The sequence below is a fragment of the Malurus melanocephalus genome, unplaced genomic scaffold, assembly GCF_030028575.1.
Source record: "Malurus melanocephalus ecotype Western Australia unplaced genomic scaffold, MMel_1.1 scaffold_51, whole genome shotgun sequence".
Classification (NCBI taxonomy): domain Eukaryota; kingdom Metazoa; phylum Chordata; class Aves; order Passeriformes; family Maluridae; genus Malurus; species Malurus melanocephalus.
This window is the reverse complement of record NW_026623283.1, coordinates 412050-427184: the sequence shown is the minus strand read 5'-3', so window position 1 is coordinate 427184 and position 15135 is coordinate 412050. Positions and strand designations below refer to the sequence as shown.

At 38.6% G+C, this 15135-nt stretch overlaps 1 protein-coding gene across 4 annotated transcripts in view; it reads right to left on the bottom strand.

The window, feature by feature from the left end:
- Positions 1 to 15135, bottom strand: part of TPK1 (thiamin pyrophosphokinase 1) — a 289743-nt gene that overhangs the window by 169831 nt on the left and 104777 nt on the right. For 3 of the 4 annotated variants that reach the window (XM_057365315.1, XM_057365313.1, XM_057365314.1), the window contains one exon: positions 8770 to 8839. In XM_057365315.1, the coding sequence (XP_057221298.1) occupies positions 8770 to 8839 (70 nt within the window). Of the gene's footprint in view, positions 1 to 8769; positions 8840 to 15135 lie in introns of those variants that run through there. The other variant, XM_057365316.1, reaches the window with a different exon arrangement.

Here is a 15135-nt window from a genome sequence, read left to right as displayed (position 1 = left end):
CCTAGAACTACTGTTCTGGACAAATCATGATCCTTTATTTTCCTAGACGGCAATTTAAACTTGGTTTGTGATGCTCTTACTGGGACAGAGTGGTTTTAGGGGCAAAGCACCTCCCCTGCAGCCAGGAGACATGGTTTCTCAAGTTGAACTCTCCACCTGTTTTGTACTTGCTCATCACTCCATCTCCCTAGACTTTAGTCCTGGTCCTTCTTATCTACTCCTTAACAAGATTAGAATATTTCCAAAAAAAACCAGGGATTCACACTTAATGTTTGTTGATGTGACAGAAATAACAGWGTCCTAATGCCATCTTTGAATGTCTCGAGGTATCCAAAGGAAAAAAAAAAAAAAGGAAAGAAAATGAGTGGATTTATATCAAGGCACACAGATCCCTGGAGCACTCATGGAGATCAAGTCTGCTTCCACCTAGGACCTTCTACTCATTATTAAATACTGATCTCATGAGGAATGATACCTGTCCCTTTGATAGACTCATCTTTATAACAAGGAAATATCAGAAACTGATGAGATCATGTGAATGAGGAAAGCATTTTATTACTTCTTAAGAACTTCTTGCTTGCATTGTAAGGGTGACTGAGAATGTGAGATGATTTTGTAACTCACTGCRTTACTTTGAGCAAATTAATAAAGGAACAAAATAAAGGTCTTGGTTTCCCACTCTCCATTTTAACTTGTAAACAGTACTCTACTCTTGCTCTAGAGAAAACCTTATAAGTCTACATCTGACTCTTGCGAATCATATCCAGAGGTTCTAGCTAGGACTGCTTTTTCTTTTCTACTCTTCACCTGTAAAGAAAGTATGGTCCTGTATTAAGGCAGCAACTTGCTTCCACTGTCTCCTRACATAAAAGAAACAAGGCATTTGTACATCCATGTACAAACAAGTACCTCAAGGATGAAAAGCCAGACATTTACAGCTTCTGTAAGGGCATGATAAGACCAAACTTAACTTCTATTAGAGACTTAACTTTCAGGGGTTACAACAACAGGCAGCACTGTCATCTCCCATAATTTTTAGTTCTAAATATTATTGTAATTCTACAATTACCATCTTGACCARCAAAAGCCATAGAAATTCAACATGAAGAGAAATTTTAACCTCAACTCTATACTGTTAATATTTATAAGACCGTATGTTTTATTATTATCTGCTATTTGATTTTCAGTTTGAGAGAATGATAAAGAAAACCTTGCCCATTTTCTGTTATGGTTTATGTAGTAAATACAATTAGAAGCAACTCCAAGTAAACACAGTTGYTGGTGTCTCTCTGAAAATATATCTCTGTTTCCTATCATATGCAAAAGAGTACTTTTGCTTCTCCTAAAATTCTCAAGTGAATCCGAACTAATGGSTATGTAACTCCTAGATTTTTACTTTATAGCATATGATGACTAAGTGAATAGAAATAACTCCTTTACCTCATAAGAATACTACTCCTGGGTCTGGCTTATACAGCTGTTTCATTATGAAGAGGAACYTAGCAGTGAAAAAACAGACCAATGATTCCAACTCTCATAATTTCTGTAAGCATTTGATTCAGCAACCAAATAACTCTGATACATCTAATGATGTCATTGTCCTAATACTTCCAGGAAACGCTTTCCAATAAAGGAAGCTAATTTTGGTTTAAATCAAGGACTGAAACTATGCATATTTTGTGATWTTCATGTCTTGCTGCCTCAATTCTTCATTGTTTCTGGAACAAATCTAGACTTATATTAACTTATTGACTTATATTAACAGCTACTGGAATATAAATGTATTTGAAAATGCAGTCAATTGAAAGTAATTAAATTGAAGATATAAATGAAAAAGGCAAAAAACTACATGATCTTATGGTATCTCGAGAATTTCTTACCTGCACTACCTGAAGCAAACTTATATAACTTCAAATGGATTCATTTTTTCAAACATTGAGAGATAAGTTGCTTTGGTTTCTTTAAATTTGTTAGTGCCTGGCTGTTTTCTACAGATTTAAAAAAGGATCCCAAGTAATGAATTTCCTAAAAGAGGAAATTGTGGATAGGGATGATTTTTCGGMACACTCCTGCAGAATTTATTAGGATAAATGCAAGGTTCTAATTTTTGTCTTTAAACACTGCTATAGTTTTTAAGTTAGGCAAAGATGTCTGATGTAAAAGATCACCTTAAGCCATTTACCTGAGCTTTCAACTTTCTTGCCTTTTGGGCTGTTATTCCTCAAATCAAAGAACTCTTCACCACTTAACAGCAAATGTGCTAGTTTTGTCCTAACAGCTTTAGAGACTATATTTTTTTAAAACCATTACTGAAGTAGAGCCTGATATCAATATGAATAAAGCAAGAATCTCACATGTATAACTATCTCATATCCTCCCCAAATCATACAATGAATAGGTTTTAAAGTCAAGAAACGACCATTGTACTCCTCTAGTACAACTCTACACTCAGAAAATCTCATTCAGTGTTTTCTGCATCAGTGCCCTAAATTTTGCCTGAATATAAGATAGCTTAAAACCAATACTCAGTCTGAAGAGTTCAAGCAAAGGATTCCTCTGAACTCAACATTAARCTACATCAATGGCTAATTACCTTCATAAGTACCCTATTTCTAATCCAATATGGAACACAGCAAAGTATATATTAATTTCTCAGTCTAATAATCTTATTAGGGACCCACTTTTCCATGAATAGAAGGTTATTCAGGAAACAAGACAGAAGATCTCRTTTTACAGATGGGGTTTGCTAGCTGTTGTCCAGCTGTTTCTCTTTTGATTGTCTGGACAATGAAGGCACTGGTTCTCAGATTTGGCAAATTCAGTGTAAATTATAAATAGCCAATTGAAGTAGCCAAGGCACTACTAACCCTCACTAATGCTAAAATGTGCACATCAAACCAYCAAAATATACAGAAAATTCCACTATGGGTTATCCTTCCACTTTTCACACAAGAAAATATACGACTGCTTTTCCTCATGGAAGTTATATTACATTAGTCTTCCTATCCAAAGTTTAAACTTCCACTTAACTTTCAGACTTTGAGACAAAATAAAGCCCTGGAAAACACACACAGATTGTAAGAAAAAGAGAGATTTTTGTGCAGTTGCAGAGCTAAAACTGCAGCTTGTTCACAGAAACATGGATTGACTGCTGCAATGAGGGGATGCAGGSTTTTTAGGAAGGGCAGTAGAGGAGGATGGTGAAGAAGAGTTGCCCATTCTGTAAGAGAGCAGCTGGAGTGCACAGAGCTCTGTCTGGGGATGGATGAAGTTAGGCAAGCTAAAGCCAAAAAGTGGAATTGCACCTCAGCAGGGCTGTCAAAGATAAAATTGATTGTAAAACGATTTTTTTGTGGTCTGTATTTGAAATTTAGCAGTTGCATCAATTGGAAATGTCCACAAAATTTATTCCTAATCTTTAAATACTCCTGTAGAACTTCTTGAAGCTGCTTTTACTCATGCCCAGTTCAGAGATGAATTGTACAGCAGCAGCTGCATTTTCATGCATCACCTGAGCTCACCTCATGTATGTTTGATATGTAGAAAATGCTATCATTTTCCAATTTTTACTCTTACATCTAATACAGACACAGGAAGAAACTGAAAGGGTAGTGAAAGTGATGTTCTCAGTGACTGTAGGCAAGCCAACTATTGTCACACAGTAAGTCTGAAATACTAAGAAGAACCCCAGAAAGACAGTATTTTTCATGACTGGGTTATCCTTCCTCTTGTAGGGCTCACTACTCCCCCCCTCTTTAGCCTGATGCTCCTAAYACTGCAAAACCTGAGTACACAATGAATTTGACATCCCTCTGGAAAACAGCATCCACGACACAAGTACTAATGATTGGTTTTAAAGACTCCAATATGCTGATAGTTTTCTGTCCATTTTCACCTTTGTATTCTCCAAAGCTAATGATACCCAGGTTTATCAATGCCTTAAGATTTAATCAGAAAGTGTTGAGGAACAAGTTCTGTAGTGTGATACAGATAAGCAACAGCTTAATGCTGAAGTGCAAAGCAGTGCTTCTCAACGATTTGAGAAAATTCAAAATTGGATAGGCAAGGCAGGCAGAATAAGGCAGAGCAAAAATCRCAGAAAGATCAGTAATTCACCTTTAACTCTGATTAGCTGCAAATGTTTAGCAATCGAGAATGGTTTAGCAGTAATCCTTATTTCTAAGTGGGAATAGCCTAAGGAAAATAACCTTTCTGGACTGTAGWGTCAGAAAGAGAAAAGCACCAGCATTCAGCCCTTTTTCACTTTCCTGTATCCCCAAGCACCTGACCGGCTCCCAAGCATCAGTCTCTTTAAGGAAAAGTTATCCTGACTTTTTGGTTACTCTTCTTAACCCTCATCCTCTAGAAGGCAATTTGTTTTAACACATAATTGAAAAAAAMCAGCATGGTTTCTCCTTGTTAGTTCTTACAAAAATGAAGGTTTTCTTGTATTGGTTTGTTTTTAAACAAAAGTAATTGCAACTCAGATTTATTGAGAAAATGGGAAAACCAACCAAACATCATAAAAATGACATCACAAACACAGATGAAGATATACAACATCTTACGTATGTTTATCTCATGACCTGAAGTCTCATTGCTATGCCAGCCTGTGCAGTGCTATAGAGAGAAAGGTGAATACTTCCTTGGCTTGATGAGTCAAGCACAAAAGTGAGTCAAGGCATCAGTGGAGAAAACAGGAAACAGATGGAGGCAGGGGGYTCTTGAWTCACCYTTTGCTGCTTTTCATCCATCAGCAYAGGTCAACACATTGAAAAGCAAGTTAAAGAATTGTTTGGCATCGAGGATGTCTCCTGCAGAGCATCTTGCCTGGTTTCAGCCACAGCACCTTTAGAACTAGCTGAAAAGAGCCCAGTAAGAAAAGATGACCAATAAACAAGCTCAGCATGTTTTAGTCCAAAGCAGAGTAAGCTGCATGCAGGGCTGGGAAGGCAGACAGAGCTCTCACTTGAAGAGTTTTAAGAACCAGATAACTAGTTATGTATCAGGAGTAGAACAGATAGCCCTGTCTCCACCTTGAAGCAGAGGGAAAGTAGGATGGATCTAGAGGTAATTTTTTAGTTGTATTTTTCTAGAATTTGGAAATGGATCATTCAAAATAGCCCCAACTACTTCACTGCTGACTGGACGCAACCCACAGGAGATGTGTTACCTTCCTGGAGACCAGATAAGAGATATCACCAAGAAATTCCACAATCTGCTATGGCCCACTGATTATTACCTATGACTGGTTTTCTGAAAGGATATTGATGAARTCCCAACAAGAAGGCTGCGGACAACAACGAAGAACCTTAGGGCCTTAGARCAACTGTTCAAGGGACCTGGAGCACAAGTTGTGTTCTCTCCTATCCTGCCACTTGCAGGGATTGYTGGGGCTGGAAAATCATGAAGGTCTGGCTTTGAGACTCATGTTAGCAGCAATATTTTTGGGGGTTTTGATCATGTGTTGTTTATATGAGACTGACCCCATTAGCAACAAATGGGGTTCACCTGTCTCACAGAGGGGGAAAAAGAATCATAGCTARGAAGTTAACTGGGCTCATTGAGAGAACTTTAAATAAGATTTGAAGGTGGATGGGGGCATAGCTAGGCTTGACAAAGATAAGGTGTGGGAAGGGGAGAACTATAGCAACCACATTAGCAGCAAAAGGAGGGCTTAAGAGGGCATACCATGATTAAGCCCAAGCACCCAAAGACATAACCACAAGACAAGATTATCACTCTTCAAGGGTCATCCCTCTGCACCCCTTCTGGGATACTGACACTAACAAATACCTCTATAAAGTGCCTGTATGCCAACACATGCAGTATGGAGAACAAACAGGAGGAACCAGAGATCTCTGTGCAGTCACAGATCTCGCTGCAATTATGGAGACACTGTGTGATAGCTCCCATGACCAGAATGTTGTYATGAAGGGCTACACACTATTTAGGAGAGACAGACCAGGAAGGTGTGATAGTGGAGTTGTCCTCCATGAGTGAGGCAACACTTGGAATGTGTTGAGCTCTGTCTTGGTGAGGATGACAAGTAAGCTGAGGGCTTACAGGTTTGGATAAAAGGACAGACTGGTAAGGGTGACACTGTTGTGGGTGTTTGCTACAGGCCACCTGAGCAGGAGGAGGAGGAGGTTGATGAGGCTTTCTTCAGGCAGCTTGAAACAGCCTCCAAGTCACAGGKGCTGGTTCCTGTGGGGGACTTTAACTACCCTGACATCTGCTGGAGAAACAACASAGTGAAGCATAAACAGTCCAGGAGGTTCSTGGAAAGCACTGATGAYTACTTGCYRACACAAGAAGTGGAGGATGCCACAAGGAATGGGTGTGCTGCTTGACCCTGTGAATGCTGGGGACAGCTTTGGCTCTAGTGACCATGAGACTATGGAGCTCAGTGCTGGGAAGGAGGAAGCAGTGCAGTGAATAAGATTGCAATAATGAACTTCAGAAGAGCTAACTTTAGTCTCTTCGGGAATCTTCTTGGAAGGATCCCATGGGAACAAGGCCTGCAGGAAATAGGGGTCCAAGAGAGCTGGTTGACATTTCAGGATCACTTCTTCCAGTTCAAGAACTTTGCATCCCAATGAGAAAGAAATCAGGCCAAGGGGAAAGAGGCCTGTATGCATGGACAAGGTATTCCTGTCATTACACAGGTGTAAGCAGGAAATGGAATCAGTGTCAGGACACTGAATGAATAGAGAGGTTGCCAAGTAAGTATAAATGAGATGAGGACAGTTAAGGCCCATCTGGAAATAAAGCTGGCTGAGGCTGTCAAGGACAACAAGAAGGGCTACTTCAACYCACTATGGTCCCTTCCAACTTTACCTGTTCTGTGATTCTGTARTATGAATTGATTTCCAAAGGAAGACACCTCTGCAATTGTCCCATATTGAAAGCTGTTCTTTTCCCAAAATATTATAATTTATTCCCATTCTAAATGATTCTTCATTAACTTTAATGTCACTGAGAATCAAGCTCAAAATATCRATCAGATTCTTTATTTATATCTCTCTAAAAACTAAAGGACCATAGTTTTTAGGTTTTGATCCAACACCATTAGGTATTAGGGCTTTGAATAAGGCAGTTTTAAAAGAAGGTTAAGACAGCATTAAAAAATGATTAGCATGTCAGTAGAGTCTGAGCAGACAGCTCTTTAATAACAATGGACAGGGAATTTAAAGAAAAATACTTCAGAGAAGTGGTCTTTCTAGCAGAATTATTTCTTTAAAGACAAAAATCCAAACTATGCATATTCTATTTTTTTTTTTATTTTTTTTTTTGGTAAAGAACTACTTTGAAGGTAAAATATACCTACCCAAAGCAATTAAGATGAGAAGAAGAAAGATAAAGGAAAAGAATACTCCAAGGGCTACGAATGTAAGATTGAAAGAACTATTAAGTCAAARTATAATCATCCATTTTCCCCTGAATTATATTTATTTAATACAAACATCAAGGTATGCAGAACAGATGAATGGGTTACCAGAGAAGGTAAAGCAAAAGCTCTCAAATGTTGTTCTTTGGAGAGCATCGTGATTATCAAAGAGAATTGTTTGCTGCAAGTCAATCTTGAATTCAGACACCTGCTTAAGTTTTTCATGGCTCTGTGAGCAACTACCAGAAAAGGAGAATTAGAATGTTATAGAACATTCTCTACAACAGCAGTGCTTCCCAGACTGCAGTCTCAGTTTTAGCAGCTGTAGAACTTCAGATAAACTTCTCAAACTAAGAACTTTTTAGTTAATTTTTACTTTTAGACTACAGTCTTCCTGTCTTATTCTAGTCTTTATTTGAAGGAGAGGAGGAAACTGAGCTTCCCCATGTCTCCATTATACACTGCYATGAGATGAAAAATAAATGGACAGATTTTGCTGTATGAATAAAAATGTTCATAAGGTTGTAAGTTCTACCAGATCCCTTCCTCATTCCTTCCCTCTGAGAGTTGGTTTTATCAATTTGCTTTTATGAAACTATTTATTTATGAATCCTTGCTCAAAGATCCTAAAGACAAGCAAAAAGAATCCTTAGTAAGCTAAATTTGCACAGCATTCCATGGTTCTACTAAAAAATATAAGAAAAAACACTTGAGTGCAGTATTTTGCATCACAACCCCAGCTCAACACTTCTGGTGCAGAAACCTGGGATATTTTTCAATTTCAAATGTCATTGCAGAAAACAAGAACATATTCTTTCAGTCATATTTCCTCACCTAGTGTACAAATTTATAGACAGTCTCTGCACTTGTCTTTGGTCATTTATGATGCCCTGATGTTAATTGAGAAATAATTCAAAAAGAAGGCTTCGTATTTTACTACCCATCYTATTTCACAAAACAAGCAGATTTCCTCTAAGGCCTCATGTGAAAAATGAAGAGAATATACTTAGTTTTAACTTGTGGGGACAGGCATTGGATATTCCTCTAGGCAACGTTTGCTAGGGGCACAGCAAGTTTTTTCAGAGGCCTATCTCTGATGGATACAYAAAATAAGACAGACTGAGAGCAGGGCTTTCAAGAGAAAAAAAGACCAGTGGGTTTCAGGGAAAATGGTATTTCAGGCTGCCTATGTTCTTAAAAATTGTAGCTGGGAATAAAAATTTAAGATAATGTGGAGAAAATATTATACTACCTGCTACAGTTCATTARAGTACCATGCACAGAGCAGGCTTAAGTAACTGAACAGATCCTGCTCCTCCACATTTTACTTTCATGCAGTAAAGATGATTTCAATGGCTTCAAGTGTACTTCTCACACACCTTTCCCGGCTCCCTTCCGTCATGTGGTAGAGACGATTGGCACCTCCATCAGCACAAGCTCTCAGGGCAGCTGCAAGGAAGAAAGAGAACATCAGGGCATTTGCATTATAAAAACCCACAACCAGCTCACAGCATTGTGTAAACTTTATTGTTCATAGTGGCATAGGCAATAATCTTGTATGGCTTTTAGCTTCCTGTACTTGACTACTTTCCCTGTTTCTCTAAACAAAAATTTGAAATTTTTTATCAGACTAGTGCYAATCTTCATCTGACTGCCCCTGTACTTGCAAATAGCTTATTTCTATCTGAACCTGATGCCAGCCAGCATAAGCTACAAGCAAGAATTCCAAACCTGAAAGGGCCCACCCTCCATCTACAGGTGGCTCCTCCACCTTGCCACAAGTGGGAACTTGCACTGTAAACACAACTATCTTCTCACCCAGGCAGAAAGTTCCCTATTATGGCTCTACAGCCAGCCAGAGCAAAACAACTGGGAAAAAAAAATAACAAAGAGCTAATCATGACAATACCCTTTTTCTCTTTTTTCCCCCTCCTACGACACAAAAATGGGAACTTTAATAAAGTTTCTATATTGTTCCACAGACTGTTTGAATCTTCTGATATAAAGTAGGTGTGTTAGGTCTTAGCTTTAAATCTTGGACTATCCTGGTAGAAAACCACAATAATTTTCAGTGCTTTCACCTAACTTGGGGACCACAAAGGGCATGTGCCACTAATTCCAGTTGATTTAAACAAGCAGAGACATGCTGTTCTCTTGTGATCCCTTTGTTCATATGGACTTAAGTCAGAGAAAAGAGTCAAGTCTAACACTATTATTACAAAATCAAACATAAATTTGTATATTTTATTCATAAGCTTCCCTGTTAATCATCATTTAACTAACACACAGCTCTTTCATGAGACTTTTAAAACCTGATAAGCTATTAAAGACTGAAATTGACCATCTTGTTTTAGCAGTCTTTATCAGTTTTGCTCTGAGATGCATAAGTTAGATAACCATAGCACACAGGATTAAAAAAGCTGTGCTTCCACACCGGGGCAGAGTGTTCCTTTTCAGGCACAGAGAGACTGACTGGCAATCCTGAAAGGGCTGAAAGTCACAGGGCCCGGGGAGGGGGTGGGGGGAGACGGGACGGAYGGGAAGAGGAGAAACAAGGAAAAAAAAAAGGACAAACAACCAGATCAGGCACTTTTTGCCTCTAAGAATCCAGTTTTCAGCTAAAGCCTCTTTCCTTTGGTGTTCATTTTTCAGTCAGAACCACCCCTCAGTAATGATACAAACCTGTATCTTTCCTTGTGGTGTACATTAGGTGGGAAATCCACTTCTCCCCCTGCTTCACCAGCCTATACAAACAGGGACAGCAGACTTCACCTCTACAGCTGCTCTCATCTATAAGGCATTCTATCTTATGTGGGTGATGAATTCCCACCAATCTATTATTAATAGCTACTGTGCAGTATCATGTGACCTTGCCTGAGGCTTTTTAGGAAAAATATCTTTTAAAAATAAGGAAAATAAAGAAAGAGAATGAGACGAGATGCTGAAAAAGAAATGAAAGTCTATCTTCTGTCTCAACTACTTTAACATAGACATAACTATTGTAAATTCTGTCAACGGTCTTACCACAARTGAAGCCAGGTCTAAGATCTCTTCATTTGATCTTGCAATTTTAAAACAACATGACAAAAAACCCAAACCACACTAAGTATTATAAAACAAATCAGCCTTCAATCAGTCTGGTACATACAAAACTATTGAGATTCTCCCAAAAACATGAAGGTGCCTAAGTAACAGGTCTAAGACACTTGGATGTTTTTCACATGGATATGAGACTACTATTTGATTTCTCAAATCAAAAGAATTGCCTTATATAACTGGAACTTAAAGCTGTCCCCCACATATTTATTCTTATTTATAAGAAAAAAAAAATGTAAAAATTAAACTTCTGTAGCACTGTAAAGTTATTTAGAGAAACAACTTATGAGGCACTGATCCTTTACCGGCAAGTTAATAACTTACACTGAAATCAAACAAAGCCCCAGATGCATTAAGGAACTRGCAGGTAATTAACAGATTGGCTGGAGGCCAGTAGATCATAATATTTCTACAGCTATGAACTAAGCTTTGCTTGATAAAAAGTAATGATATATGTTAGCTGGAAGAATATATATCATTATTATCTGGRGGTGTTTAAGGAGATAGTCAGCAATTCTAAGCTTACGGTTTGGATTGAAAATTCTCTATGAAAAATAATAGGAACTGATTTTATACAGTGCTTTTATATTAGAGACAAAATTGCTTTACAAACAACTATTTGGCCAGGGTGCACCATGGCAACTGTGTAGGCAAATCTAATAGTCTCTAGGCACTTTGCAACAGCTCACATGAAACCTCATTAATTATTTCARCAGAAACTAAAGGACCTGAACAAGATTTCAGCTTTGTTTTGCTTGGCTTGGCATCCTGAAAACAGAAACACATTCTTCTGAGAAGTTTTCAATTTAAATGAATGGAAAAAAAAATTGAAAGGTGGAAAGTGACACAGAGGCATAAGGTGCTAAGGGTCACAGATGGGTCAAAAGCAAGTTACGTTCCAGGGTGACCAAAGGGGATGGTGGGGCTTATAGAGTGAAGAATAACTTAAGTGGTCAGTCAGAACACCAAAGGTCTCGCTCTTACTATCTCTTCTGGCCCAAAGGGTACCATCCCATTATTGCAGACCTCTCAAATTTGCCAGGCTGCACACAGAAGTACATTCTAGTTTATGTACATCAGAAAGAACTAAGTCWCCAAAGACATTTTCTAAGGGCTTTTAGTCAACCCTGTGAATTGAGACAAACTAAGGTTGTTGCAGCAGCTCACTGAGCTCTGGTGGGTCAGGAGGACCAACACCTCCAGGAAAAAACACATTCTGATATGCAACTGAGAGCTGTAGCTTTTTCAACCAGCACAACTGGAAGCAGAGGAGGCCTGTGCTCCTGGCCACCTAAGTCAGCTGGAAAGCCCCACTGTATCATTTAATACTTCAATTATTAGGAGAGTATGCTAAGAGGACAAGGGTGCAAGTACCCTGCAGTTCCCCAGCTTAGTGTGTGAATCTGCACCCCTTGGCATCACCACAAAGTACCACCTTTCCAATCTGAATATTCTGCGTTAAGCTCCACTCCTCAGGAATAGCTCCGTCTGCCAAATTTCTACCTTTTCCATCTATTAGATTCCTTTCTCATATAACTCCAGTGTCATTCAGTGAACTAGGGCATGGACATGGACACATAACCAAAAAATCATCAGTTTTATTGTGCAGAAGGGGGAACTCAACGCCAGTGTCTGTAACTGCTTCCCAAGTTRTTTGGAGCAGCATGCATTCAATCCAGCAGTGTCTGAAATTATGGCAAAAGTTAAKACCCCTCAGCTCCACCTGTGCCAAGGAAGTATTACATCAAGACATCACATCTAAAAGTTCCTCACAGGCAACAAGAATGAAGAAACAAAAGCCTTTCTGAGCAATGCCCTTCCTTYCAAATGGTGCCTTTTCTGCTAGTAACCAGTGAAGCATTTCCCTACAGTGACTGAAYTGAGGCACCAATTTTAGGGCTAATTATTAGTTTTTWWAAAAAATTTATTSTAGCACAACAAAAATATTGGAAATCATTTACTTTATATTTATCCCACTGGCGAATATAAAAAAAATCCTGTCACTGAGACAGGATATGAGTAGCAGATCAAACACAAAAAGGAAGGTCTTGGCTCTGAGCTAACTAATTCTTAGTTAGATGCATTTTTTTTTTTGCAGAAGAGAAGCAAATATATTATCGTATTCAATATCCCTGCAAATCCAGGTGGGGGAAAAGATTCCACAGAACAGACACAACTCTTGCAGACTAAGATAAGTGCATAAAAAGGGAATACATCTATAAACAGTACCAATACCTGGGAAAGAAAAGCATAACCTAATTATTCTTATTCTATAATTCCATGCAATTAGCATTTAAAAAATATTTTTTTTTTCCAAACAGATCTTGAAATTAATTCATGTTTTTGCTTAAATTCAAATTTGTGGCAACTGTCCTTAAACTGCCTTAGCATAGCCCCTCGGTTCCTTTTCTAATTTTACACAACTTTTTCTAGGTATTCAATCTGTTTYCCTCATTCATTTATTGATTCAGTAGCCTGGTAACCATAATTAACCTGCCAGCAAAATCTACGCACAAGAGAACTCTGCTTAATTAATGACTTGAAGTGCTGGTAGTAATACATATGTGAAATAAATGGTAGATATGCAGAGAATTGCTTGGTTGGCTTGATACATTGAGCCAACACATTTTTGTCCCAGTATTACTAAAAAATAGCAGTTACCAACAACAAAATGCATAATCTGTATTTATGTGCTCTCTCATTTTCTCCTTTGTTCTGCAGAAACTGCAAAAATAAATTTAACAAACCCATGGCTTTGTACAGCTGCAGATTGCTAGCAAGGGGATCTAACTGCATCTCAGACTATTCCCTCCCAGCCATTTGTTTCCCCCTGTGTTATCAGGACTGTTTGCAGCTGCTATTCCCTATCAATCACAGGGCACTGCAGACATCCCCCTCTATCAGCTGCAGCTCTGTTTAGCAAATCACCTACCATTCCACAATAGTTTCCTGCTTTGTGGTTGGACACCGGCCTTGCTATGAACTATTTAAAATATGTTGATTCTTATGAGTGGTTTGGCTGCCTAAAGAAACACTATCAAAGACATAGGTGAAAGCAGGGTTTAATATGGAGTTGTGAAAACACAACTTTACATAGTTTGATGACAAGGTTCACTCTAYTACTTACTACAAAGATTAAAGCATATAAAGGAAGATCAAATTAGAAMCAGTTTGAATTGATTTACATGGAAACTAGGAATGCTCCAGGGGGTAAGGGTGCAAAGGATACAGATGCAAAAATAAGGGCACAAAAGGGCTTAGCAGCAGTTAGTCATTGAGTACTTGATATTTCCTGATCAATTCCATAGGGTTCCCTACAATTATAACAACGATTAACTATAGATTTGATCATACTATAATCAACCCATATGCACACAGATATAATATATACACCCCTTTATGTTTATGCAAAGGTGTCTATCAAAAATTCCCCTGGAGTTCAGTGGAATGCTCACATCAAATCCCTTAGTGCTTGTCAGCAGGCACGGGCTGCACCTTGAGAAATGTGGAGATGGGGTAGGGATATCAGCCCAGGCTCCATTGTCAGTGAAAGTTCTTCAGGTATTGCAGACTTGAGGGCTTGTGAGCTCTGAGGTGTTGCAGGATTGCTATTCTAAAATTGTCTGTGTACCCAAGGAAGATCCACCAGCTACAAATGTCTCATACCTAAACCATGATTTTTAAACTATCCACATCAAAGAACACMGGTACCCAGCAGTCCTGAGGCAAATGGATCACCAGCACAGGAACTGGCAGCCTGCTCCCATATGGACCAGATCGTGGATCTCWGATGTAMAATGACTGCACTTTTGGTAAGGTWAKYACATCTTTCCTATAAAGATGCTGTWCTTCTTTAATCAMTCTGCTTTGAGCTGTAAATGTCATAGAGATCTCAGCCAAGCAGAGGCAGGATTCACTAAGCAATTAAATATGGGAAGACAAGGAAGAAACCAATGAGAGAATGGATTAGGAACACTACTCTTTTCTCAGTGCATTGATTYAATATTGAGCTAAAGCCACACAGATAACACTCCTCTCTAAGAAATTCACACAGAAATGAAACACAGGGAAAATGAAACAATTTTTCCCACATAATCACTGAATTTTAGCCAAAAACTGTTACACAGTTACCAAAACTGTTACACAGATACCAAAAATCTTACTTTAAAAGAAAATTCTACAAAAATTTATATCTTAATGCTCACTTTGTGAAAAAAAAAAAACAAACCAAAAAACAAAAGAACAGATGAACCCTTTGACAAATAAATCCTTAAGTACCAGAAAACACAAACGCAAGCAAAAAACCTTGAGTACCAGCAAACATAGTAGCAGTAACCTGYTCTCAGAGACAGGAGCAGGGGAGCAACTGTGATTTCACTGAAGTGAGTTTCTGGACTGTCTTCAGCAGCACTTCCACACAGAGTTCATTATAATGATTCATATTTAAGGCTGCTGTGTTTGGAGTAATATCTTGTCAGGCATTAGATTTAATATTCCTACAAGCCTCACTTAGGATATGATTTTTGTCTCCTCTTTTCTGTCATTCTCCCATTCTGTCAAACCCAAAAGCTGCAGTACTCGCTGTGCTGCCTTACACCCATCTCTGTAATAGGCTCCACAAGGAGAGCAGCCCTCTGCTGTGTCACAGG